This window comes from Mustela putorius, unplaced genomic scaffold (assembly GCF_011764305.1).
Source record: "Mustela putorius furo isolate JIRA1106 unplaced genomic scaffold, ASM1176430v1.1 tig00000281_pilon_pilon_pilon, whole genome shotgun sequence".
Classification (NCBI taxonomy): domain Eukaryota; kingdom Metazoa; phylum Chordata; class Mammalia; order Carnivora; family Mustelidae; genus Mustela; species Mustela putorius.
In genome coordinates, this window is record NW_025421343.1 from 22,497,327 (window position 1) to 22,524,899 (window position 27,573).

General features: G+C 38.6%; 3 protein-coding genes across 17 annotated transcripts in view; 1 reads left to right on the plus strand and 2 right to left on the minus strand.

Annotated features, from left to right (window-relative positions):
• Nucleotides 1-9,583, minus strand: part of ARHGEF33 (Rho guanine nucleotide exchange factor 33) — a 128,644-nt gene extending 119,061 nt beyond the window's left edge. For all 12 annotated transcript variants that reach the window (XR_006606484.1, XM_045079204.1, XM_045079211.1 and 9 more), the window contains exons 1-3: nt 9,532-9,583; nt 6,817-6,869; nt 1,106-1,175 (exon numbers count right to left, since the gene is read on the minus strand). The gene's annotated coding sequence lies outside the window, so the exon portion shown is untranslated. The remainder of the gene's footprint in view (nt 1-1,105; nt 1,176-6,816; nt 6,870-9,531) is intronic.
• On the minus strand, nt 9,339-16,492 carry MORN2 (MORN repeat containing 2; the record flags this gene model as incomplete). The annotated part of the gene is made up of 5 exons (XM_004765522.3): nt 9,339-9,581; nt 11,659-11,795; nt 12,775-12,881; nt 13,653-13,703; nt 16,360-16,492. Coding segments are annotated over 5 exons (531 nt in total), but the record flags the coding sequence as incomplete, so codon positions are not given.
• A 36-nt stretch (nt 16,493-16,528) lies between these two features.
• DHX57 (DExH-box helicase 57) overlaps nt 16,529-27,573 on the plus strand; it is a 56,944-nt gene continuing 45,899 nt past the window's right edge. Inside the window, exons 1-2 of one of the 4 annotated variants that reach the window (XM_004765517.3) lie at nt 16,529-16,587; nt 23,448-23,668. In XM_004765517.3, the coding sequence (XP_004765574.1) occupies nt 23,454-23,668 (215 nt within the window). In that variant the 5' untranslated portion in view covers nt 16,529-16,587; nt 23,448-23,453. The other 3 variants (XM_004765515.3, XM_004765518.3, XM_004765516.3) reach the window with 3 other exon arrangements.

Below are 27,573 nucleotides of genomic sequence, written 5' to 3' on the forward strand. Positions count from 1 at the left end.
AAGAAGGATGGGGTAGGGGTAGCATGGGCTTTCAAACTTTTCTTACACCCTTGTGTCTTTTTTTTTTTTTTTTAAGATTTATTTACTTATTTGAGAGAGAGAGAGAGAGTGCACACAAATGGGGGGAGGGGCAGAAGGAGAGGGAGAGAGAGAATCCTTAATCCTTGCTGAGGTAGAACCCAACACGGGGCTCGGGGCTTGATCCCAGAACACTGAGGTCATAACCCAAGCTGAAATCAAGAGTTGGCTGCTTAACCGACTGAGCCACCCAGGCAGCCCCTTTACTCTTCTGTCTTGATCAAGTTTGTTTGTTTCACTTCGTGTGCTTTTTAATTTTGAGACTTAAAAACAGTGTTTTAAACCATAGGACTTTCTTCTTAAGTTCATGAGACATCTAGCTTCAAATTGCAGATCTGATACTTATTTAGTTTTGTGCCCCTGGGAATGTTATTTATACTTTATAAGCCTACATTTCCTCATCTGTAAAATGAGGATAATGCTTACATAGTCCACTTAGTTATCACTCCACAAAGCCCAGCATGAAGTAGGGACTCAGTAAATATTAGTGGAATGCAAATTTTGTTGTCCTTAAGGTTTTGTTTGTTTTGTTTGCAATCCAAAATAGAAGTCAGTGAAATATAGTTCATTATTATCTCAATACTGTAAACATTCATTCATTCAGTAAAAGTCTGACATGTCTGGCTAGTTTATAAGGTGGCTGTTAGCTCTGATTGCTAACTAATAAGGAATCCCATGATATATTTGCTTGTTTTCAAACATAGAAGGGTTGGGGCACCTGGGTGGCTCAGTCAGTTAAGCATCTGCCTTTGGCTCAGGTCATGATCCCAGGGTCTCTGCTCAGCGGGGAGTCTGCTTCTCCCTCTTTCCTCTGCCCCCCAAACACCTGTGCTTATGCACACTCTCTCAAATAAATAAAATCTTAAAATATATATATGTAAATAAATAAACAGAAGCATTACAAGAATCGTAAGCAATTTATAAATGAAGTGCAAATACTGGTTTAAACTAAGTACACTGGTTTAAACTAAGCTCTCAGTTCACCTGTGTGGTCACTAGAAAGAAGTTCTTTGCTATTTTCACTCACCTTGTGGCCGGTCTCCACCGGTAGACATCACATCATGTTTTATGAAGTCTTTCTGATTTTTCTAGAGGTTCTACAAGAAATAAAAATGCCATTGATAATGATAGGTACCTTGTAATTTATACCATCCTTTGCTTTAATAATTTTATAATGAAAGGTTTTCATTGTATATTCAAGAGATTGCTGTTAAAAAATTTCTAATCAACAAGAGTTGATTAGACTCTAAACAAGAAAGTAAAATTTCTTGTTTCCTTTAGTCTTTGCATTTTCAAGTTACTTGGTGTTGAGTAGGCATGTTCACCTCGGTATTTATATCTTTGGGCATTTATATCCAACAGCTCTGGACTAATAAAAACTAATTCCTATGTATTTAAAATCAGCTAGAGTACACTGACATTCAAAGTAAGCAATTCATCTGACCCTAAAATAATGAAAGCCACAAATATATTTTCCTGAATATCCCACATTAAATGAAGTCACCTACTTCAAGTGACAAGTGAAATAGGTTCGTAATGGGTTTTTCTGTAGGGGCTAATTGAGGTGATCCACAGCCAAAATTAAGTAGAAATCCATTTGGAAAATACCCCATGAGTATATGGGGGGTTTGTTTTATTTTGTTTTGTTTTGTTTGAGTAATATAGCAGGTTTCAATGAGCTTTATGTTTTATTTTTCATTATTTCATTATCTGAAGCTTCTTGGGCAGTTTGACAAAGTCACGGAATCTTTCTGGGCACCCGTTTCTTGATCTGCACAGTTGGCACAAATAATAATAAACATGCAGAAGTGGGGCTTACGGGAGATGAAGGCTGGGGGGGGGGGGCCAGAAGCTAGAACGTGGGCAGTAGGGGTATCAACAAATTACTGAGTCGCCTTCAGCATTATGTCAAATTCCCCTCCTTTATCCTAAGAGAATCTATGCTTATTCCCAGCTTGGCTTGTCTTTTTTCCCTCTGAACTTTACAGAAAATTTTTCTTAAAATGTTCCTTCTTTTGCCTAACACTGCTCTTTGTCCTGAAGGAATCTAAGAGGCAGTGCTCTGTCAGATGCTGCTCGTTGCTACCCAGTGTCCCTCATTTTTTAGTAACCCAGTTTATAAGCCACATTCTCCCTTTTCCTTCACAGCTAGGTGTAACCACAAGACTAGATCCTACCCCTGAGGAAAAGTAGAAATATGAGTGATCTCTGGGAAGTTTCGAAAGAGAACACACATCTTTTTCTTTCTAGTCTTCCTTCCCACTGCTGGGACACAAATGAGATAAGTGGAGTCTGAGCAACCTTCTTGGACCAAGAGGGATACACTAAGGATGGCAGAAGAGCAGGACAGAAGGACCAGGTCCTTCACACAAGGACCTGCTCTAACAGCTCTGGACTGCCTACCTGGGGCATTTTTTTTTCCTTAAGATTTTATTTATTTGTTCGACACAGAGAGAGAGATCATAAGTAGGCAGAAAGGCAGGCAGAGAGAGAGGGAAGTAGGCTCCCTGCCGAGCAGAGAGCCTAACATGGGGCCTGATCCCAGGACCCTGGGATCATGATCGAGCCGAAGACAGAGGCTTTAATCCACTGAGCCACCCAGGCGTCCCTCCTTTTTTTGTTTTTAAAAGGCTCCTTGGCTAGTGTGAACCTTGAACTCACAATTCTGAGATCAAGAGTCACATGCTCTACTGACTGAGCATCTTTTCTTTCTTTCTTTCTTTTTTTTTTTTTTTTTAACATAAGAGAGAAACTTTTAGCTTGTTTAAGCCACTGTTATTTTGTTTTTCCACTAGTCCTCTAGGTCCTCTAGGAAAATGTCTAGAACCAAGAAGCATTCTTAATTCTTGAAAGTTTTCTCTCCTCTGAGCCGGTGTGTCCCTTTTACTTAGTAACAAAATTCTCCACTCTTCAGAAGCCTCTAGAATGTCACTTCAATCCTTGTCTTTACCTTTCCCCCTCCCAACACCTATATTTTGGACATTATACACTCATTTGAGCTCTGTAGATAAGAACTTGGAAAATAGAGCCCTTCTACCAGGAAAGAAAGAAGTAAGTTTTGCTAAAATTAAGTTTTCAGCTTTTTTGTGGATTAAAGGGAAAACAGTTCATTTCAATTGAACAATCATTTATTAAGCACATACCATGTAAAAAGTACTGTGCCAGGTGTTGGGAGAAATATAAAGATGAGATTTTTCCTCCTTCAAGAAGACACATGAGTAACTAACTGTAGCATGTGATGGATTGCAAAAAATGTAATCAGAAAAATATAAAGTTCCTAAAACTTTCAGAGGAAAAAATATGAATTCCAGTTATGGGGGTTACAGAAAATTTCATGAAGAAGATAGAATTTGAGGGGCACCTGGGTGTCTCAGTTGGTTAAGTGTCTGATTTCAACTCAGGTCAGAATCTCAGGGTCCTGGGATCAAACCCTGCTCCGGGCTCCCAGCTCAGCAGGGAGCCTGCTTGTCCCTCTGCCCCTTCCCCAGCTCATGCTCACTCTCCCTTTCAAATAAATAAATGAAATCTCTTTTAAAAAAGAGAAGATAGGATTTGAACTGGGGTTTGAACAATATGTAGAAATGGTAAAAAGAGGCTTAGCAAAGGAACAGCGGTAGAAAGTCACAAGGCGTAGGTGGACTGAGGGAGTCCAGGATTCTAAGGCTCATGAAGAGTGGAGTAGGAGGAAAAGCTAGACTGACTGACTGGGGACAGACACCCAGGCTGTGAATGAATATCTTCTTGGGGTCTGCTCTGCAGAGGGGAGAATAAGAAGACACTGAAAGTTCTACTAAACAAGAGAAGAGTCAGATCACATGTCTTCAGTAAGAAGATGACTCTTATAGGCGCCCCTGCAAAGGGAAGCCCCCTGCCGAGAGGCCAGTGAGTGGGCACTTTCAGTAACCCAAGGACGAGGCAGTTACGGTCTGAATTAGGGAAGCAACTACTGGAAAGGATAGAAGACACAGATAGAAGCAACGTCTCAGAGGTTATTGCTTGAGCTAAATGTATACTTTGCCCAGGAAAAGGATTTGGATTGTAATTCTCAGATTCAGATTCAGTGAAGAATATAGCCCTTAAGGAATTTTTAAAATTACACTTATTTGAACTGGCAAAACTAAAAGGAGGGTGACTATGCTGTGAACTTACCGGCTCTACAGTTCTAGCAGAGCCTTAACTTTTTTTAATCCTCAGATGTCAGCTGGGAGTGCACAGAATAACTGGCTGATGGGGAAAGAGTAGTGAAAAGTATCTTAGTGGGGCTTCTGGGGGTACAGTCAGTTAAGCAACTGACTCTTGGTTTCGGTCATGATCTTGGGGTCATTAGATCCAGCCCCAAGTGAAGCTCTGCACTCAGTGAGAAGTCTGCTTGAGATTCTCTTTCCCTCTCCTTCTGCCCCTCCTGCATATTCTCTCTTTCTCTCTCTCACTTCTAAAATAAATAAATCTTAAAAAAAGAATGAAAGAAAAATATCTTAGCAAAGAAATGCAACCATCCCTTCTTTCCCATGGTTCATCCTCTGCCCAGGTAGGCCAATAAATAGCAGGTGTCAGGGCACCTGACGTAAGGTTCTGGCGCTTCTCCCCATTTATCCCTTTACCACCCTTATGCACCATCTCTACCCATCCCACCCACCCTCATACTCCGGAAGCAATCCAGGGAAAATTTAAGAGAAGGAGGAAGCTTTCCAGAGAGCATAAGAATTTTCTATTATGTGTCTCTTCATTGCTCACTAAAATCATGCCAGCATGGCCTGAGGAGAAATGGAAAGAGCTGGCACAGACCCATATAAGGTCATTGTATTCTCAAATAGCTTTGAGATCAGTAACCCTTGTCCAAAAAAATCTTAAAAAGCTACTTCCTCATTCCCAGGAGATAAATTCTAGAGCTTTCCTCAAATGAAAAAAAAATTGAGCATGCCACTTTCTCTTTTTATTTTTCTATTTTAGGACGATTTAAATGGGTGTTAATACCTACTAAGCTCTTTTCTCAAAAAGGGCAGGAGCAGATAACAAAATAATCAGAAGAGTATCCTTTGTAAAGTTTAGCAATCTACGGTTTAGTTCATCTTATTTGGGGCACCGGAAAGCACCTTACAAATAAAGTAATGAGGATTTTTTTCTTCCACAATTCCCAAGGTGATTTTTGGCACTCTTGGAAGCACAGATGATTAATCAAGTCACTGGGGACAAGTGGCAGTAATGTGATTGTCAAACTAGAGATATTGATCCAACTGTGCTTCATTCTCATGTAATGTGTGTGTGTGTGTGTGTGTGTGTGTGTGTGTGTGTGTGTGTGTTTTGGGAGATGGTCAGTGGGAGAATCAGTACTTTCAACATTGTCCCTGAGAGAAGATTAGCAGGAATTATTAAATATTCTTATATTTCTTAAAAATTCAAAACCTGAGAAAAATATTGAGGAACTCATACTCCAGTCCCTAAACTCAAAATCAGAAGGTTCTTAACCTGGGGGCATAGATTAAAATTCAGACCATCTGTAAATCACCTGGCATTGATTGATTTTACAATTTTTTTTTTCCCCAGATAGGAGGGAAGAAAGGAAGACTTTGTGCTTGCCTCTTGTTTGGAGTTTACTGCTACGTTGATATTCTCTCTTATATACAGAGAAGAGAGGAAAAGGAAGGAGGAAGAATAAAGAGAAACCAGGAGTCTCATCAGTTCTGTCCCAAATCAAATCAACCAAATTATATGAAATTTGTACAAGGTATTTATCTGTTAACTTTTATATTGTATTTGTATTTAAATTTAACAATAGTATAGTATGATTATCTTCCTTTCAAAAGCCTCTGAGGTTTCAAACTGGTTTAGATGGTATTTTCAGAGTCTGTGGTATAACAAAAATGTAGATATTAATTAAATTCAGGGAAGCTGTTTAGAATAAATGTGTGTCAAAAAATCTCTCTAGTATAAATTTTTGATCATTTGTGTTAAATCCTTCAGAAGTACCTTCAATGAAAAGGCTATACCATTTCCAGCAATACAATTTTGTATTGAAAGGAGCTATTTAAAAAGACAGAGGGTAATAAAAAGACATACTTCTTTATTTTCAGAATACTAGTTTCAACAGATAAAAACCCCTATGATTCCAATACTAATTAAAATGGAATGCTATTCTTGCTTAAGTAAATAATAGAAAGCTTTCAAGTGAAACCCGATTCTTCACATCATGCTCCCAAAACCCCACAGAGTTCAGAATTGTTTCACTAATGTCCCTGTGTAATTAATCAACACACCTTATTCTGTACATAGCGGAATGAACTTTGATAGAATCCTCTGTCCCTTTTCTGTGTTACAAAAGGCATTCCTAATCTTTTTAATTCTTTATTCTTAATCCCAAAAAGGCATATACATGTTGGATTTATCTGCCGTGTAAATAAAAAATCCTGTCACCTTTTCTTTAAGATTGCTCTCAAAATTAATTCCACTTCAAATTAATACATAAATATCGAACACTCTGTAGTCCCCAAACATTTCATTAGTTGACAACGTGCAAAGGCAGATTGTGACATAATTTAAAAATTAAGCAAGAAAATAAGTGAATATTTTATAAATTTTATAACTTTTAAATAGTTATTTCTTTAAATGTATATTTAAATTTCTTTAAATAAATGTCGGCATGGTTTGAATCTAAATTAGTAAGGATATATGGGATTTCTTCTTTTATGAAAATATTTCCCCTGTCAATGCCTTTCAAAGCACATAAAAGCACACACTTACCCCATGTTGCTTGCTGTGGTTATATCATCCTCAGATCAAGGCTTATCTGGATTCTAGATTAATTTAAAGGTTATATAAAAAAAAAAAAAAAAGCAGGAGAGGTTTGACTTCCCCGGAAACGAGATTGTCATATGCTAACTAGGCTTTTAAATGAGGAAAACTAGTGTCTCTTCTAATTATATAAGCTTCAGGTCAAATTCTAGCACCAACTAATCAACTGAACTGGATTTACTTTCAAGGAGTAAAAGAAAGCTGTTAAAAAGGAATGGGTTTTTTAATCCTAGAAAACTGGGAACTTGAGCATTAAAAAGTTATTTCTATATGAATACAAAGCTAAAGATTTTTAAAGCAAAGTATTTATCTTGTTACCTTAAGTACTTTTAAAGAAAAATATCAGGGAAAATTTAGTTTGCCATAAAACAGGTATTTTTCTATATTTTCCAGAAGTTTTGAAATTGCATTATATGTCCTTTCCTGAAAACATCCTCTCACTTTGTCTTAATTTGTATAAATTCCAGTAAATAGTATTTACTCCTAAAACATACCAATTAGTGCTAACCAACAAATCCAAAAGTGTCTAATTTTAAAAATTTATCTTTGAACAGTTAGAAATAGGGTATTTTGAAATTAAATATATAATCTATGGTTATGGGAAACTAACTAAAATACCATTTTTACTTATATTTTAAAAGACATTTCAACCCAGATTTATAGTAGTACAACAGAAATTTTTAAAAATTTAGCAATGACATATTGAGAAATACAAATTTCCACAAGATTTTAAATGAAGAAATATGATATGGAAGTTACTGTTTATAGCATTTTTTGGTCATTTTCAGAAAAACAGTTTCAGCAAACACTCAGGTCTTTATTGTAATTTTTAATATGTACCTGTCATGTACTCTTTTGGTAATTTTTAAATTGTATTGTCTAGAAGGTAAAAAAAGCTTCCTTGACATAGAATACATGAGGACACATAGATCTACTTTTTGAAAAATTGTAATATAATTCACATAGCACAAAAATTGCCCTTTGTGAACAAGTCAATTGTTTTAATGTTCATGAGGTTGTGCGACCATCAGCACTAATTCTAGATTATTTCCGTCTCCCCCGAAAGAAACCCCGTGCCTCCCAGTTCCTTCTGGCAACCACTCATCTACTCCCTATCTCTATGGATTTGCCTATTCTGGATATTTCACACAAAGGCCACACAATATGTGGCCTTTTGTGACTGGCTTCTTTCACTCAATATATTTTCAAAGTTCATTCATGTTGTAGCATGTGTCAGTATTTCATTCCTTTTTATGGCTGAAAATATTCCTTTATATGGATATATACCACATTTGGTTTATACATTCATTGGCTAATAGACATTTGGGTTGTTTCTGATCTTGAGCTGTTATGAATAATGCTTCCATGAACATTCCTATACAGGTCAATTTATTTGGGGGACATAGTTAGGAATTGCTGGGTCATACTGTAACTGTATATCTAACATTTTGAAAATTGTTCAATAGCAGCTGTACCATTTTATATTTCTACTAGAACTGTTGGCAGTTTCCAATTTCTCCCTATCATTGCCAAGCTTTGTTATTGTCTGTCTGTTTCAATATAGCCATCTGAGTGATTGTGAAGTGCTGTCTTATTATAGGTTTGATTTGCATTTTCCTAAAGAGTAATGATTTCATTTGCTTATTAGACATTTGCCTATCTTCTTTAAAGACAGGTCTATTCAAATCCTTTGCTCATTTTTAATTGGGTTGTATTTTTATTTATATGTATTTATATTTGAGTTCTTTATATACTCTGGAATCTAAATCTGTATCAGATAAATGATTGGTAAATATTTTCTCCCGGTTCTGTAGATTCTTTTCATTTCCTTGATAGCTTCCTTTAACACACAGATATGCTTTTTTTAAAATTTTTTTTTATTTTTTTTTAACACACAGATATGCTTTTTAAAGAAGACAAAACTCAGTCACAGGATTGGAAGTTTACTTTGCCAAAATGTAGATAGTTCTGGGGCACCTGGGTGGCTCAGTTGTTAAGCGTCTACCTTCGGCTCAGGTCATGATCCTGGGGTCTGGGATCAAGCCCCGCATCAGGCTCCCTGCTTGGCAGAAAGCCTGCTTCTCCCTCTCCCACTCCCTCTGCTTGTGTTCTCCTCTTGCTGTGTCTCTGTCAAATAAATAAATAAAATCTTTTAAAAAATATTTAGATAGTTCTGCTATGTTTATTAAAATGAATCACATAATTTATTTTATTTTTTTAAAAAAGATTTCTTTCTTTCCTTCTTTGAAAGAGAGAGTGTGTGCTTGCATGCATGAGAGCAGGAGGAGAGGCAAAGGGAGAGAGAGAATCTTAAGCAGGCTCCACACCTAGAGCAGAACCAGATGCTGGACTCGATCTCATGACTCTGAGACCATGACCTGAGCCAGTATCAAGAGCTGGACACTCAACTGACTGAGCCACCCAGGCGTTCCCATATAATTTATTTAAAGTAATTATAAGATGATGAAAATAAAGTTCAAAAAGGCATTGAGAGATGGTTTTATTGGCAAAATTATGATAGAGAGGTAGTCTATGAAGTTACTTAGGTGACTAAGTTTTCCTTATAACTAAAAAGTTCAGTTACCACATTAAAATTTTAATGCAAAATATACTACATGTGGAGCTTTAGTTTCAGGCCTGGAGCAGCAGTGAAATGAAAGTTACCACACCATTCTAGTCCCCAGATGTCAGTATACTGTCCTTCACCTTCCACCCTGCAATAGTGAAAAACAAATTTGTTCATTAACCAAGACCAAGAATTTACAGTCCAGGTATAAGATTGTCTAACATATTATATTCTACACCTGAAGAATTATATCATATCTTTCCACTTTCAAACTTTGATTTAAAATTCATAATCCTAAAAATAAAATAAAATAATAAGATAAAATTCAGTATCCTGCTTTTATAGTGTACCAAAACCATTACTATTCCAAACAAACATTGCTATTATACAAATTTTGGTGTCTAGGATTTTAGGATCACACATACTAAGTTTACACAAAACCAATCAATCAGTTAAAAAATGAAAGTTCTTATTAGTTCATTCATTTAGTCAACAAATATTTATAGACCATCAACTATGTGTGAGGTGCTGTGTGAGCTATGTGGGGGTTTTCTTGGACTCTTGGGAGTAGTGAAAATGTACTTCACATAAACAAACAGACCTTGTGCCATGGGTTGGATTTTTTCCCTTCATTAACATCAGTGGAAAAAATTAGTGTTATCAGCACAGACTTGGGAGTCAAAAAAAGGTGAACGCTCTTCTGCCTTCCTCAAAATGTATTTATATCAACCACTTCCTAACAATTAGGTTGCATTTCCAATTCTGGAAATAAAGGGATATTTATAAATGAACATGAGCCTCTGGATGACATGGGATGGTTTTCAATGCAAAAATTAAGCTTTTAAAGGTATGAATTTGGAGCTCAGTGGGTTAAAGCCTCTGCCTTTGGCTTGGGTCTGATCCCAGGGTCCTGGGATCGAGCCCCACATAGGGCTCTCTGCTCAGTGGGAAGCCGGCTTCTCCCACTCTCTCTCTCTCTCTCTGCCTGCCTCTCTGCCTACTTGTGATCTCTGTCTGTCAAATAAATAAATAAAGTCTTTTAAAAAAAATAAAAGTATGCATTTGTTTCATTTCATTTTTATTTTTCCTTCAAGCATAAGCCCAGAAAGGACAACAGTGAGTACATTTCTACAGTTCAAAAACTAATTTTGCTTACATTTGAAAAATTAGGTTAGTAAAAATACACACATATATCAGGTCAAAATCCAATAAACAATTATGAAATTATCCTCCAAGGCTGCTTTTTAAAAAAATTATCAGGATAGGGGTGTCTGTGTGGCTCAGTTGGTTACATATCCAATTTTGACTCATGGCCTCAAGAACGTGAGGTCAGGGTGCCTGGGTGGCTCAGTGGGTTAAGCATCTGCCTTCAGCTCAGATCATGATCTCAGGGTCCTCGGATCGAGTCCCGCATCAGGCTCTCTACTTGGCAGGGAGCCTGCTTTCTCCTCTCTCTCTCTGCCTGCCTATCCACCTACTTGTGATCTCTCTCTGTCAAATAAATAAATAAAATCTTTAAAAAAAAAAAAAAAAGAATGTGAGGTCAAGCCTGGCATCGGGCTCCATGCTGGGTGTGGAACCTGCTTAAGATTCTCTCTCTCCCTCTCTCCCTGCCCCTGTCTCTTTCTCTAAAATTGAGGGAAAAAAATTTTATGAGGATATTTCAAGTGAAAGTAATTTTTGGCCTAAATTTTCTCAATAATTGTGACAAGCTTTCCATTTCCAAGCTGATAGCAAAACGTTCTATAGCAATAGGAGAGGTAAGAAGAAATAAATGAAAAGTCTAATCAATTATCAACAAGAATATTTTCTTTTGGAGGCTCATGATGGTCTTAGCCTCTCTTTATAACATTTTCCCTAAAAAATAACCAAACAATTCTTGTCTTTTCTTTTCTTTTTAACAGAGAGGGAGGGAGAGAGGTGGAGGAGGGGCAGAAGGAGAGAGAGAATCGTAAGCAGCTTCCATGCCCAGCTCAGAGCTCAATGCAGGGCTCAATCTCAGGACCCTGAGATCACGACCTGAGCTGAAATTAAGAGTCTGATGCTTAACCAACTAAGCTACCCAGGTGCCCCTAATCAAACAATTCTTAATAAATATATTATAAATATATTTTAATGAAATATATTACAAAAGAATATAATAGCATTGACTAAATAAAACATTTAAGCAAACATACCTGAAAAGAATCTTCTAGAATGACAATGATTTTTTATTTCAAGCTTACCTATTTTCATTGAAGTTTCCAGTATACTTTGCCCCATTTGGGAATGTATAAGTCCCCAATCCATGAAACATATTGTCTTTAAAGTGTCCTTCATACACTGCTCCTGAAAAATGCTCAAGTCTTCCAAAACCATTCATCTGTTTGTAACAAAGGAAATGACCTCAGTAACTTTCAGTTTCCCTAGAATACTTAAAAAAATGTACATATATGTCTATCATCTACTTAGTTACTATTTAATCTATCGCTGTATCACCCTTTATCTCCACAAAAATAAGACAACATTTACCATTTCTCGTTGTCCTTCAAATGCATCTCTTTCTGAAGCCTGCTAAGTCTAATGTTCTTGTGCTGGGGCATTTGAACATCTAGGGGGTCAGGGATGATGCTAATAAGGTCCTCAAGATATCTTGAATATATCAAAAATCTTAAAGGATAGCCAGTTTAGTTAGCACAGGAAACAGTACAAAGAAGTTGTTAGGAAGAAAAATTTGTATTCAGGCACACCTAGGTCCACACCTGGTTTCATCACTCACTGGAAAAGAAACCTAAGCCTGATTTCCCTCATTTGTAAAAGAGGAGCATGAGTGGTACCTACCTCGTGAGATACTATGAGGGTTAGATGAGTAAATTATGCAATGTATTTAGTTTACTCAGTGAATAGGAGATGAGAAAGATGATAATAAGGTTGACAGGAGGCCTGGCTGGCTCGGCCAGAGGAGCATGCAACTCTTGATCTTGGGGAGGGGGTCGCTGCAGGGTGAGTTCGAGCCCCCAGCCACGAAGCAGAGATTACTTAAATCAATAAAACTTTTTAAAAAAGTGATAAGTGGTGCCTGGGTGGCTCAGTGGGCTAAGCCTCTGCCTTCAGCTCGGGCCCTGATCTAAGGGCCCTGGGATCGAGTCCTACATCAGACTCCCTGCTCATTAAAAAAAAAAAAAAAAAATCTTAAAAAAAAAAATTACAAACCCTGTATGACTTTAATATCACTCCTATATTCATATCAGTTATTTTTATTGTATAGTCTACTCACATGTGTTTTTCGTTAATGGTGAAATGTCAGGAATCATTTAAGCAATAGGCTTACTTATCCACTATCAATATTACAACAACAATACCTTGTCATCTTTCCAGCTTCCTTTATAGACAATCCCATTAGGAGTGGTATGAGTACCTATTCCATTTCTCTCAAAGATTCCAGAAGATGTTCTTGTACAGTCACCATCTAAACAAGAGAGAAATATAATCCATTATGAATGGGAACCTTGTTTGACTAGGTAATAAAGTATTTATGTTCAGGACTAATCACAACTGCATCCCTGTGGGTCTCTTTGGCTCCCTTGCATTGAAACCAATGAGGCCAGAGTAAGGAGCTCCATGGACTTACAAGGTCTTATTTCTGTTTTTAAGTTTATTTATTTATTTGTTTGTTTAAGTAATCTCTTCATCCAACATAGGGCTCGAACTCATGACCCCAAGATCAAGGGTTGTATGCTCTTCTGACTGAGCCAGACAGGTGTCCCTTAAGTCATGTAACCATTAAAAAACACACCCGACAGGAAGACCAACAGATCCCATACATGGGTTCCCAAGGCATACTATCTAGACTTAACATTACAGTTTAAATTTAAAATCTGGGAGCACCTGGGTGGCTCAGTTGGTTAAGCAGCTGCCTTCAGCTCAGGTCCTGATCCCAGGGTCCTGGAATCAAGCCCCACATCAGGCTCCCTGCTCAGTGAAGAGCCTGCTTCTCCCTCTCCCTCTGCCTGCCACTCTGCCTACTTGTGCTCTATATCTCTGTCAAATAAATAAATAAAAATTTTAAAAATAAATAAAGAAATATAAAATCTGTCCATCTATTAGTATTTCTGTGTCATTTTGTTTAATGGAGTTAATATCCCAATACTAGTTTTACAAAATTTACACTCTAATTTTTTTACTGTTAAGCTATTTAATTTTAGTCTAGATATAAAAAGTAATTGAAATGTATGCTTACCATACTTGTCTCCATTTGGAAATATAAAGTTTATCTTATACACTTCAGCAGCTGTTTTAAAAGATTTAAGAAAAGTCAGATAAACTTAAATATTTTTATGGGAGAAGACCCTGTAACAAATGTGCTTTAAGAGCCAACCAAACTGGGGCGCCTGGGTAGCTCAGTGGATTAAAGCCTCTGCCTTTGGCTCAGGTCATGGTCTCAGGGTCCTGGGATCGAGCCCCGCATCGAGCCCCGCATCGAGCCCCGCATCAAGCCCTGCATCGAGCCCCACATCGAGCCCCGCATCGGGCTCTCTGCTCAGCAAGGAGTCGGCTTCCTCCGCACCCACCCACCTGCCTCTCTGTCTACTTGTGATCTCTCTCTGTCAAATAAATAAAATGGGTAAAATCTTTAAAAAAAAGAAAAAGAGCCAACCAAACTGACTCACTTCATATGATCACAAGCATATCATGATTACTTGGCATTCCCATTTTCTAGTATAGGGCCCTGGGGAAATGAATAACTTTGTCTAGATAATCTATTTTTATTTATTTGTTTAATATAATAACTTTATAAATATATATATTCACATACCACAAAACTTACCCTTTAAAAGTATACAATTCAATGGTTTTTTAGCATATTCAGATGTATGCAACTATCACCAGAATCTAATTTTATAATGTTAGCAGTTAGTCTTCATTCCCCTGGTTTCGACTCCCACGTCTTCTTTACCCCCACCCACCTCACCCCAGCCCCAGCCCCAGCCCCTGGCAACCACTAATCTATTTTCTGTCTCTATGGATTTGTCTATTCTGGCCATTTCATATAAATGAGTCACGCAGTTAATGGTCCTTTATGATTGGCTTCATTTACTCAGCATAATGTTCTTAGGGGTTCATCCATGTTGTAACAAGTAGCCATGCTTTTTGCCACCAAATAATAATCCCCTATACAGAAATAACAGTTTGTTTATCCATTCATCAATTGGTGGACAGCTGGGTTGTCTCCAGTTTGGGCTGTTATGAAAACGTTGCTATGGACATTCACGTGCCAGTTTTTGTGTGGTTATATGTTTTTCTCTCTCTTGGGTAGCCTATATGACCTATTGATGCCCTTAAAGAGGTAAAGTGGAGTGAGGAATTGGCAAAAGGAGGGAATATAAAATAAAGATAGTAAATGATAGTAGGGAGATGTAGGGGTGAGGTCGTCTAAACAGAATGCGATTAGAATGGAGACCAGGTCAAAAGAAAGCATTGAGGGGAATCTATGCCTCAAAGCCCTGGGACATTTAGTGGACTAAATCACTAGATATTATTTTTTTCCAATACCAAAGAAAAACATATGTAGAGAGAAGATAAGTAAATTCTAACTTCTGGGACAACAGAGTCTACCAGAATATTACTCAAAGTGTGGCTCATGCCTCAGAATTACTTGGGATGCTTGCAAGTTCCTATACTACTGAATCAGAATCTCTATGGGTGGGGCAAGAGAACTAACATTTTTACTTAAAAATTAATTTAGGTGTCAGGGGCACCTGGGTGGCTCAGTGGGTTAAAGCCTCTGCCTTCGGCTCAGGTCATGATCCTAGGGTCCTGGGATGGAGCCCCACATTGGGCTCTGTGCTCAGACGGGAGCCTGCTTCCTCCTGCCTCTCTTCCTACTTGTGACCTCTCTCTCTGTCAAATGAAAAAAAATAAAAAAAATTTTAAAAATTAAAAAAAAATTAATTTAGGTGTCAATCGAGAAAGACTGGAGGCTCATCCCCTTTGAGGAAATATAACACAATAGGTAGAAGACTTTAAAATACTATAACATCCTCAGAGAGAAAGGGAGAGTGTAGTATCCTTGAGACCGAAATAGGTGGTTATGAAAAAGAACCAATTAGCAATCTAGGAGATGAATAACATTAATTGGTGTAATGACTGAATAGCAGAATGGATACAGCTGAAAAGTAAATTGGTGAACTGTAATACAAAGTTGCAAATTTTTCCCAGAAAAAAGCACACACAAAAAGAGACAGGATCACTTGAGCAAAGCCTTTCTTATCTCCCCTATCCACCCAGACTCCTCTAGGAGTCTCCAGAGCGCCCCGGGCAGATCCCTACTATTGTACTTAGAACCCTGTTAAAATAACGCTTTGGTGCTGGAATCTCCAAGTCTAGGTCAAGGATCAGGGATTAGTCAAATGTTTTTTTTGTTTTTGTTTTTGTTTTTTTTCCTCACTCTACCGTCCAGCATAGTACTCAGTTGTAGGTGCTTAGTACTTGTAGGTAGGAACTGAACGTCTAGTGAACGAATGGCACAATATTTAAATGCATATTAAGCACGGCACATAAATTGATCATACAAAAAAAAAATGTTTTCAAATGTCCTTAAATGGTTCCACATTTGAAACTTTGTAATGTTAGAGCGAGAGGGAATGTAAGACATGGAGACCATCTGGCACCATAGAGGAAACTGAAATCCGGAGAGGATGTTATTTGCCTAAGATGTCACAACAGCAAATCGACGGCCGAAACACAGCTAGAATCCAGGTGTTCTGATTCCCAGGCCAGGGGTGGAGGTGGGGGGTTCTCCGAGTCCCCACGTCATCCCCGGTGTAGACGATTAGGAAATAAGTCACAGCCACACAGGCGCTACCAGTGGTCACGCTCTGGCTTAATGCGAGTTCTACTTAGAGGTGACCTTCCCGGCTCGGGGCATTGGGAGGAGGGGCACTCACTTGACAGAGGTGTGCCGCAAATATTTTCTTGACTCTGCGGTTCCTCCTGGGCCGCCAGTTCTGTGGCATTGAGGGCAAGGAGCGCTAACTCCGCGCCGAGCGCGACTCGGTCGCCGGGGCGACGAGGCACCTCTCACCCGGAAGCGAATATGCGAGGGGCCGACGCTGAGCCAATCAGAAGGCAGCGGGTTGTGCTGCCGCAGCTGGGCCGCCGCGGAGCCGCTCCAGGTGAGATCGCGGTGGGTGCCGACTCCCCGGCGGGACCCCTTCGGCCCCGGGTGCTTCCTCCAGACAGCCGCCCCGGGAAGCGGCGCTGCGAGCCCGCCACGGCCTCCCCCTTCCGCGGACAAGGGATGTGTGCGTGTGTGCGTGGTCCGCGCGCCGCCCTGGTTGTCAGTGTGCGGACCCTGCTACCGCCTCCCTCCCCGGGGGCGGTCAGGGTCTGAGGAGCATCCGGCCGGAGGGGCGGCGTGGGGGGGGATCCAGGCAGGCTGGCTGGGGCGGGTGAGTCTGGGCTAGCAGGATCCCGGGTTGTCCGTACCCGGGCTGGAGGCGAGGGAGCTGATTCCAGCTACGAGAGGGGTTAAGGGTTGCATTGAAGAGGCTCGGGTTTCCTTTCCTGTCTCTTGGCGGCGTCTGGAACTGAGTATATGCTGGAAGAAAGGTACCAGGTGTGGGTATCTGCGTGGAGCTGGATGTATGGGGTCAGTCAGAGGTTTGCCTGGGAAGGGAGGGTGTGTGATCAGGTTTCAGTGCCCTGTTTGGTGATTCTGTTCCTGGGGGCCTGTTCTGGGTGTGAAATAAAGGATCCTCTTCGAGCCAAACTTAGGTCCCTGTGTCCACGGTGAAGAAAAATAGTTGGAATCTTCCCAGGCTAAGTGGAATAGAATAGAGACATTTAATCCATGTCGATCATACAACCTGATTCTCATTCCCTTGAAGACATCTGGGGTGAGTCGTATTGGTACCGCAGTCTTCCTTCAACATTTTGAGAGCAGATCTTACATCCGGTTGTAAAGTTGACATTTTCTGGGTTGGTGTGAGACAAGTTGTTGCTCGTTTGTTTAGGCAAGCTAGCTGGGGAGTGGCCTGGTTGCCACTCTTTAAAAATCAAAGCACATCTTCTTGCTTTTTTCCTAGTGTATTTTACTTACACAAACTTACCTAGACTGGGTGTTTTTTGAGCTGAATCTGATTTGTATATCCTTTATCTTTTTCTGAATTCTAGAAGTAATAGATAATTACTGATGCACAACTTTACAGAATTTCAGTTTGCCTGATTGTTTTCGTCTCCTGCTAAGCTTTTAATGACCCTAAGTTTTTGTGAGTATAAGTACCACTGTTTTTGCAGAAGAATTTGAGGTAGTTGGGCTTCTTATGATACTCTCTTATCTAAGAGATCTGGAGTCGGGAAACTTGCAATGAAGGGATTTGAAATTTGTGTTGGAAATGTGTATTAATCATTTTTTATTTTCCAGTATTTTATTCTGTTTTGACACATGGGGACCAACCTGGCCAGGAAGAAGCTGCCCTTCCTAGGGATAGCTAATTCACCCTGACCTGTGAACACACCTTTCATATGCAGACCAACCCCCCACCACCTACCTCCTTTATCATAATTTTTACACCCCAGGCCAATTCCTCCCTCCCCCTAAATCAACCCAGGGCCAGGTCACAGGCAACTAAGCACAGCCGCTCTGCCCCAAAGCCTGCTGGGATTATTTTAACTGGCCAGTCCTAAACTGTTTACTCTGCCCTGCCTTTCCTGCGGAAACCCTAAGAAAGGCTGTGGCTTTTGCCTTCCCCTGGCTCCTTTGTGCCTCCTGACTGACACCGGTGCTTCTTCCTATGGACCTGGCCTGCCGTGGCACGGCACACCCCTCTCCTTTCTGGCCAAATGTGAATAACATTAAACTTTTCTTTTGGTGGCATTGATCTCTCCTTGTTGTCCCCTTTATAAATTAAGACCCAGGCCCAAATCGAAGGAAGTCTTGTTTATCACTAAACTTTGAATTGAGGAATTGAAGATACAAGGTACATGTGTGTGGTGAGGAGGAGGAGATACGGTAGGAAGAATTTGGCTTTGGTGTCAGACAGATTGCTTCAAACCCTGGCTCCAGACTTTGCTTCTGTACATTAGGTGCCATTAGACATGTCATATAATTATCTGTGCTCTAGACTCCTTTTCTATAAAATGTAAAAATTGATCTTTACCGTACTAGATTTTTAGAGGTTTAAATGAAATAATCTTACCTTTCCCCTTAATGCAGACTTGTTTGTTCAACTACCTTCAGTATGTCTCCATGTGAGTATCTAATTGGCATCTCAAATGTAACAGATCCAATGAACTTGTGACACCCTCCCCGATTTTTTCCTCCCCAGTATTTCAGTTCTGAGCACATGACACCACTATGTAGGCTAAAAAATCTCACAGTAATTGTAGACATTTCTTTCTCATACTTTTCATCTCATTCATCTATATTTAAAATACATGCAGAATCTGTGACCACTTTTCAACTCTACTGCTCCCATCCTAGTCCAACGCACTATTTTTTCTGTATTTGCTTTGCCTGAACAACTGCAGTAATTTCCTAGTTGGTATCTCAAAAACTAATGACACATTTATGAGGTTAATAGGCATGTAATGGGACCATGATACTACTAATGATACTAAAATGAAAAGCAATTCATTTATACAAAGCATTCCTGTATGGTACAGTATGAAATGGAATCACAGAATCTCTGTACATACATGAATCACCAAAAGAAATAAGCTCACTTTAAGATTCATTCTTTTGTTTGGAGCAGAGGTGGCCAAGTTGTGATGTATAACAAAAATATTGTGTATAAAATCTTTAAAGTCAAGTATTAGACTAAATTGGCAATAACTGCAACTTAAGAACCAAACCCAACCAGATCTTTGCTGTGGCAATGCAACGTTAACTTTGTGGCCTGCCCACTTTATTGAGGTAACAACCCCTTCTCTCTTGCCTCTCCTCACAGTGCTCCCCCCTGTCTCCAGCTTTTTCTTGGCCTTCTCTGCTCTCTGACCTCATCTGCTCTCCTCACTTCAGTACGGACCCATCAAACTTCTTACTGTTTGTCCAGCTCAGTGCATTGAAGATGTTCTGGACCTGGCACCTTCCCCTCGGAATATTCTTTTCACAAATATTTCATGGCTCTTTCTCAGTTTGTTCAGGTTGCCTGCTCAAACATGATCTCACAGAGGCCTTACCTGACTACTGTCTTTAAAATAACAGTTTTGGGATTTTTCTTTTTCTGTACAGCATTTAACTGGCATTATCTGTTTATTTATTTATGTCTTACCCTTTGGAAGGTAAGCTTCATGAGGAAATTTTGTCTTCTTTTTTGTTATATCAGTTGTTGGCTCGTGTATTTTGGTGCTCTGTTATTAGGTGCATATATATTTATCATTGTTATATCTTTCTGATAGATCAGCCCCTTTATCATTATGAAATGTCCTTCTTTATTTCTAGTAACATTTTTTTTGCTTTAAAGTCTATTTTGTCTGATATTAGCACAGTCACTCCAGCTTTCTTGTGGTCGCTGTTTGCATAATTTATCTTTTACCATCTGTTTCCTTTCATTTATTTGTGTCTTTGAATTTAAAATGATAAATAAATAGCATATAGTTGAATCATTTTTTAAACTGAGGTATAATTGACATATAACATTAGTTTCAGTTATATAACATAATGATGTCATTTGTATATATTGTGAAATGATCACCACAGTAAGTCTAGTAGTTAGCATCCACCACCTTACATAGTTACAAAAAAATTTTTTTTTCTTATGATGAGGATTTTACAATTTACTCTCTTAGCAGCTATCAAGTATGCAATAGAGTATTATTTACTGTAGTCCCTATGCTGTACATTATATCTCCGTAATGTATTTATTTTATATCTGGAAGTTTGTACCTGTTGACCCCTTTACCCATTTTACCCAGCCTCTACCCACCACCTCTGGTGACCACCAATCTGTTCTTTTTATCTGTGAGCTTGGTTGTTTTTGTTTTTAAATTCCACATTTGAGTGAGATCATACGTATTTGTCTTTCTCTTTCTGACTAATTTCACTTTAACAAAATGCCTTCAGTGTCCCATCCTTGTTGTCACAAATGACAATATTTCATTCTCTTTTACGGCTGAATAGTATTCCATTGAATATATCCATATGTATATGCTTTTGAATTAATATTTTCATTTTCTTTGATAAACACCCAGAAGTGGAATTATTAAATTGTATGATAGTTCTATTTTGAATTTTTTTTTTAAGATTTTGTTTATTTATTTGAGAGAGAGGCAGTGAAAGAGAGCATGAGAGGCAAGAAGGTCAGAGGGAGAAGCAGACTCCTCGTGGAGCCGTGATCCCCATGCGGGATTCGATCCCAGAACTCTGGGATCCGTGACCTGAGCCGAAGGCAGTTGCTTAACCAACTGAGCCACTCAGGAACCCTCTATTTTGAATTTTTTGACGAATCTCTGTACTGTTTTCCATAGTAGCTATGCCAGTTTACATTCCTACCAACAGTGCACAAGAGTTCCCTTTTCTCCATATCCTTGCTAACACTTGTTATTTCTTGTCTTTTTGATAATAGCCATTCGCACAGGTGTGAGGTGGTATTTCCTTGTGGTTTTGGTTTGTATTTCTCTGATAATTAGTGATGTTGAGCATCTTTTCATGTACCTGTTGGCCATCTATATGTTCTCTTTGGAAAAATGTGTATTCAGATCATCTGCTAGTTTTTTAATTGAATCATTTGGGGTTTTCTGCTGTTGAATTGTATGAGCTCTTTATATATTTTAGATAGTAATCTCTTATCAGATACATGATTTGCAAATACTTTCTCCATTCAGTAGGTTGCCTTTTCATTTTGTTGATGTTTCCCTTTGCTTGCAGAAACTTTTTAGCTTGGTGTAGTCCCACATTTTCATTTTTGCTTTTGTTGCCTTTGATTTTGGAGTCAAAAACTCATCACCAACACTGATATCAAAGAGTTTACTGCCTATATTTTCATCTAGGAGTTGTTTGGCTTCAAGTCTTACATTCAAGTCTTTAATCCATTTCGAGTTCATTTTTTGTGTGTGGTGTAAGATAATAGTCTAATTTCATTCTTTTGCATGTGGCTGTCCAGTTTTCCCAACACGATTTATTGACCTCTTTCCTCATTGTTTATTCTTGGCCCCTTTATTGTGAATTAATTGACCATATATGTATGAATTTGTTTCTGGGATCTCTATTCTGTTCCATTCATCTGTGTGTCTGTTTTTATGCTAATAGTATACTGTTTTATTACCACAGCTTTATAATATAGTTTAAAATCAGGGATTATGATGCCTCCAGCTTAGTTCTTCTTTCTCAAGATTGCTTTGGCTATTCAGGGTCTTTGTGGCTCTGTGCAAATTTTAGGATTATTTATTCTAGTTCTGCAAAAAATGCCATTGGGATTTTGATAGAGGTTACATTGAATCTGAAGATTACTTTGGGTAGTATGGACATTCTAATAATTGTCAATTTTTCCAATCGATAAGCACAGACTATCCTTCCATTTATTTGTATCTTCTTTGATTTCTTTCATCAATGTCTTCTAGTTTCCAGTGCACAGTTCTTTCGCCTCCTTGGTTAAATTTATTCCTAGGTACTTTCTTATTTTTAATGTAGCTTATTACTTCTTGAGTTAAAAAACTATTTTCTTATAGGAATATGCAAGTCTAAGAGAATATCTTAAAGTTAGCTTTGGGGACGCCTGGGTGCCTCAGTGAGTTAAACGTCGCTTTCTGCTTAGGTCATGATCTCAGGGTCCTGGGACTGAGTCCCATATCAGGCTTCTTGTTCAGTGGAGAGCCTCCTTCTCCCTCTGTCTCTGCCCCTCCCCCTGCTTGTGCTCCCTCTCTCTGACAAATAAATAAAATCTTTAAAAAATAATAAAATTAAGTGAAATAAATAAATAGCTTTGGCTATATTTTATAATTTTAATGTATCATTTTCATTTTTGCTTTCTTTTTGGTCTATGTCTGTTTTGCTTTATATATTTAGGTGTTTTGGTGTTGGGTGCATATTTACAATTGTTGGAACCTCTTGATTTAATCCCCTTATCATTATGTAATGACCATCTTTGTCCCTTGTTAGTTTTTGCCTTAAAGTACATTTTGCCCAATAAAAGTATAGTTGTCCCTGCTTTCTTTTGGTTTCCATCTGCATGGAATAGCTTTTTCCATCCCTTCACTTTCAGTTGGTGTCCCAAAAGCCAAAGCACTTATGTTGTAGGTAGCATATGGTTGGGTCTTATTTTTTCATCTCTTCGGCCATTTTGTGTCTTTTGCTTGGAGAAATTAACCTCTTTACATGTAAGGTAATTACTAATAGGTAAGGGCTTAAAACTGACATTTTGCTAATCGTTTCTTAGGTGTTTTATAAATCCTTTTTCTCTCCTGCTGTCTTTGTGAGTTGATGGTTTTCTCTAGCGGTATGCTTTGATTCCTTTCTCTTTTGTATACGTACTGTAGATTTTTGCTTTGTAGTTTCCATGAGGCTTACATAAAGCATCTTATAGTTATAATATTCTATTTTAAGCTGGTTAACAACTTAACTTCATTTGCATGCAAAAGCTTTATACTTTCATTCTACCCAGGCAAAATCTCTGAACAAGGACTGTATCTCTGGAAGCATATATGTAAATTAAAATTTTGTTTATCAAATCACATATTAAATACATGAAGAACATCTCTTTTCAACTAGAGTTTTTTAAGCCATATACCAAATCTAACCAAATCAGGATCTAGGACTGGGGCTTAAGCATGTGTGTTTTGAAACTTCTGCAGGTATTTCTGATACATATTCCTGGTTAAGAAATCTGTGTCGGAGAAACTCAATAAATATTAATCCCCAGAGGGATGTGCTTGTAAAGCTTTTGTTTAAACAATTTATCTATGCTTCCCCTAGACTGACCCTTTTCAAAAACATGCATTTCCTTATTTCTTTGTAATGGGTTCTGTCCATAACTGTGACAAAGAATTGTCATACTTGTCTAGTTTTATGATGTGTGTATTAATTTCTCTCTTGCAGGTGAAAATGAGTTCTTCAGTAAGAAGAAAAGGCAAGCCAGGCAAAGGAGGTGGGAAAGGGTCGTCTAGAGGAGCCAGAGGAGGCAGGAGTCACACCAATAAATCGCACGGGGGCGGCGGCGGCGGCGGTGGTGGCAGCGCTGGCAGTCGGAAGGCCTCAAGTAGAATTTGGGATGATGGCGATGACTTTTGTATCTTCAGTGAATCAAGGCGCTCATCCAGGTCATTATGCTTTTTTAATATTTAAGTATAGAAATAGTATCAGTTTCTGACCTGTGGGACAGCGGAGAGCTAAGAGGAAGGGGGGAAAATGCCAAGTAATTCTGGTCAAGTGAATTGTAGCTCTTGTTTTAAAACCTTGCAGTCTCCCACCTAACTTAACCATCAGGTGGCTTTTTTGGGGAGCCTCTAGAAAAGGTTACACCTAATGGCTTTTTTTGGAAGGTCGAAATCTGAAGTTAACTTCAACTTTCATGCCACTGTGAATCAAATATAATGCTGTTGCTGTAACTCATGTTACCAGAAAACTAAGTATTGGAAATGGCAAAAGTAAAAATTATTTTGACTATTTTACACATTGTAGTTTGAAAGCCCCCAAATGCTACTTGTTGGTCCTCTCTGTCTGTCTCTTTAGTTGATGAATTATTTCTTTTCCAGACATATCAGCCAAATCTTCACTCGTGCTTCATGTGATGACCCGTGAGAGAGTCATATCCAGGCTTCTTTCATCTTCAGCTTTCAAATATGAATAGATTCTGATAATTCTAATGAATATTTAGTAAAAGTATAGGTTTTATTGCTGCAGCTTATATAGCATAGATAGAGAATTCTCACTGTCTGCAAGCTGTCCACGGAATTTTTGGAGATGGAAAGGTTTCTTTAAAGCTACATGCACATATACTCTCTCTCTCTTTTGTGAAATAACTCCCAACTAAATATTAATTAGAAAGGATTATAGGTGTGTGCTAGAGCTTAACTGCATCAAACATGCTTTTAACTTAAATGAATACAATTATAGGTGTGTGCTAGAGCTTAACTGCATCAAACATGCTTTTAACTTAAATGAATACAAGAACTATCTGCACTCAGAAAAAGAAAAAAGAAAAACAGATAGCATTTAAATAGTTTAAACTTGCCACTGAATGAATCTGGGCCCCACAGTGAGCAAGACATGGAAGAAGTACAGTTCCCTCGATCAGTCTCAGTTTCCAGGTGCTTTTTGTAGTTGCAGCCACTTGATGCACTGAGTGTGTGATTTTAGGGCTTAAATACATATTTTTATACATAGTCTCTAATATAACCAAGAACTTCATCTAATATTCAACCAGAGAGTCTACAAATTTTTTTTGTTCTAAAAGAAAAATGATCATTTTGGACATACTGAGAGCTAATATATCATTCTCAAACTTGACCCTTTTTTAAAAGGAATCTAGGAAATTTCTAGAGGAGTTTTAAGGTATATTTTCACTTTACCTGCTGACTTAAGAGCCTAACTTCTGAGTTAGATGCAGCTCCCGTCTTTTTGAAAACATAAACATTGTAACTGGGAGTTCTTATAGCCTTGGGCATCCATTCATGCTGCAAGTATGTACTGAGCGCCTACTATGCACCGCATACTGTGTTAGGGACTAGAATTAGAGCAATGAATAAGAGAGTGTTCTTGTCTTCATAGAAGCAAGTTTGAGGTATAAGGACCATAAATGCCAGGTAGAAAGTACCCTGGAGGAAAAATCTGAGCTAGAGAAGTTAATGTATGAGTCCTCTAAATGATTGCAGCTTAAAACTGTGAGATTGGGTGAGATGGACTATATAGATAGAGAAGAGGTCCGAACTTGGAGGCTGGGCTACTCTAGGCTTTATAGCTGAGAGAGATTAGGAGAATCTGTCAAAGGGGAGAGAGCAGTTGCCAGAGGAGTAGGAGGAAAACTAGGAGAGTTTCGTTTCTGGAATCAGGAAATAAAGCTGCTCTGAAAGGGATTATCCAGTTGGATATGATGGGATCCATGAAGGGTATGCTTGTCGTGAAGGAGTGCTTGTGAGAGCTCACGAGAGATGTGCACTCACAGCTGGCCTCTGGATTTGGCGGTGTGGGTAGCATAGGTAACCTTTATTTCTTTAGTTGCACAGCCATTGCCTTACATAATTATGGTTTCTTTGTTTATTTTTGGTGTGAATTTTTTCTTTATTCAAGTCTAATGAATATACAGTCTTTTAGTAGTTTCAGTCACACAGAATAATTGTTCGACAATTCTGTATGTTACTCGGTGCTCATGAAGATCAGTGCCCTCTGCATCCCCATCACCTGTTCACCCATCCCCGGGCACCCTCCTCCCCTCTGGCAGCCACCAGTTGGTTCCATGTATTTAAGAGTCTGCTTCTCTGCTTGTCTCTTTTTGTTTTCCTTTGTTCCTTTGTTCCCTTTGTTCATTTTTTTGTTGTTGTTGTTTCTTAAATTTTGCATACGAGCGAACTTCTAAGAACTATCTCACCAAATTCAAATATATAAAACATCATATTTAACTATGGTCACTGTGTTGTACACTACATCTCCAGAACACACTTGTCTTATTACAAAGTTTGTCCCCTTCTATTTCCTTTACCCATTTGCTCTCCCTCTGCCCCATAGGAATGATCACTTCCCCTAAGCAGGCCTAGAAGATGCAACATTTTCTTCATTCCCACAAAAGTGCTATGTAATCTAGTTATGACCCTAAGACTGCTGGAGAGCACATGTGAAGGCCGCCAGGAGTTTCTTGAACCAATGGAATGGGCTGGAAATTTTTATATTGTGTTTATTCATTTGAATTCAGGATTATTGGAGGCCCCTGTTTTATTGAGGACTGCAGTTATGCAGGCCACCAGGGTAAGATTAACTAAGAAAATTGTCTTAGACATGGAAAGGCTTATAATCCAGATGTCCCTCACCTGCCATTTCCTAAGAATCAGGTAATTTCAGTTTTTCATTGGTATCTCCCTTTTCTGTGAATCCCAAGCCAGATCTTACACTGTTTCTGTAGGTGGCATGACAGTTATATGCCTAGCAGAAAATGAGCTGACAGGATCTCTTCTCTGTGGTGCCATTGTGGTCTTACCTCACAGCTTTACTCCAAGGCCTCAGCTGGTGAATGTCTGCACCTTAGCTTCAGTAACAGTAGTGTTCAAGACTCTTGATGGGTGGTAGGATGAGGCACGATTTTCTTAGTGTAGTGTTTGATTTTTCTCCTTGTAATTTTGGTTTTAGGCCTCACTGAGTTATATATCTAGAGCATAGGTCTTGACAAGAGCTGTTTGATATAGTCGGTGAGGAGAAGCCCTGATTGTAGTGTGTGTCAGAGAGAAAAGGAAGGAAATGGAGACAAAAACAATGATTTAGATAACCCCTCTGAGGAGTTTTACAATAAAGGGCAGAGGAGGGAGAAGAGATAAGGCAATAGTTTGAGGGGGAGAATTTGGTTTGGTTTTTTTAAGATGGTAGAATTACAGAGGATGTGTGTGTGCTGATGGGACTGCTCCAAGAGGAATGAAGAACTGACAATGTAGAAGGAAATACAAGTGCTGGAATTCTTTCCTTGAGGAGACTGGAGAGATTGGGATACAGTGTACAAACAGAGGGATTGACTTTAGGATCACAGTGGGCATGGAGCCTACTTTAAAAGAAAGAAAAGAATGTTAGAAGAAATGATAGACTTGGGGCAACATTTCTTTTCAGAAACTATTACTAAGTGGCTAAAACCATAATCGATTATATTTTCTCCTTTGCTATCCAGTGTTGCAAGTTTAAATGTGTGGTTCTTTTCAAAGTCTTAGTATTGTGAATTGAGATTTTAAACATAAAAAGATTCTTCCATTTCCTAGATTTGTGAAAATTCATAATGAAACATGCCAAACGAAAAAAAGAAATTTAGTGAATAATGTTAAACTTTAGAATTTATTATTGTTTTAAATATTTAAAAGAGTCCCTAAAACAATCTAAAATCTAACAATGAAAGATGAGTGAAGTAAATTCCAGTACATCTATATCTATACGTACCCACTTAAAAATACATTGTAGGAGGGTGCCTGGGTGGCTCAGTGGGTTAAGCCTCTGCCTTCAGCTCAGGTCATGATCTCAGGGTTCTGGGATTGAG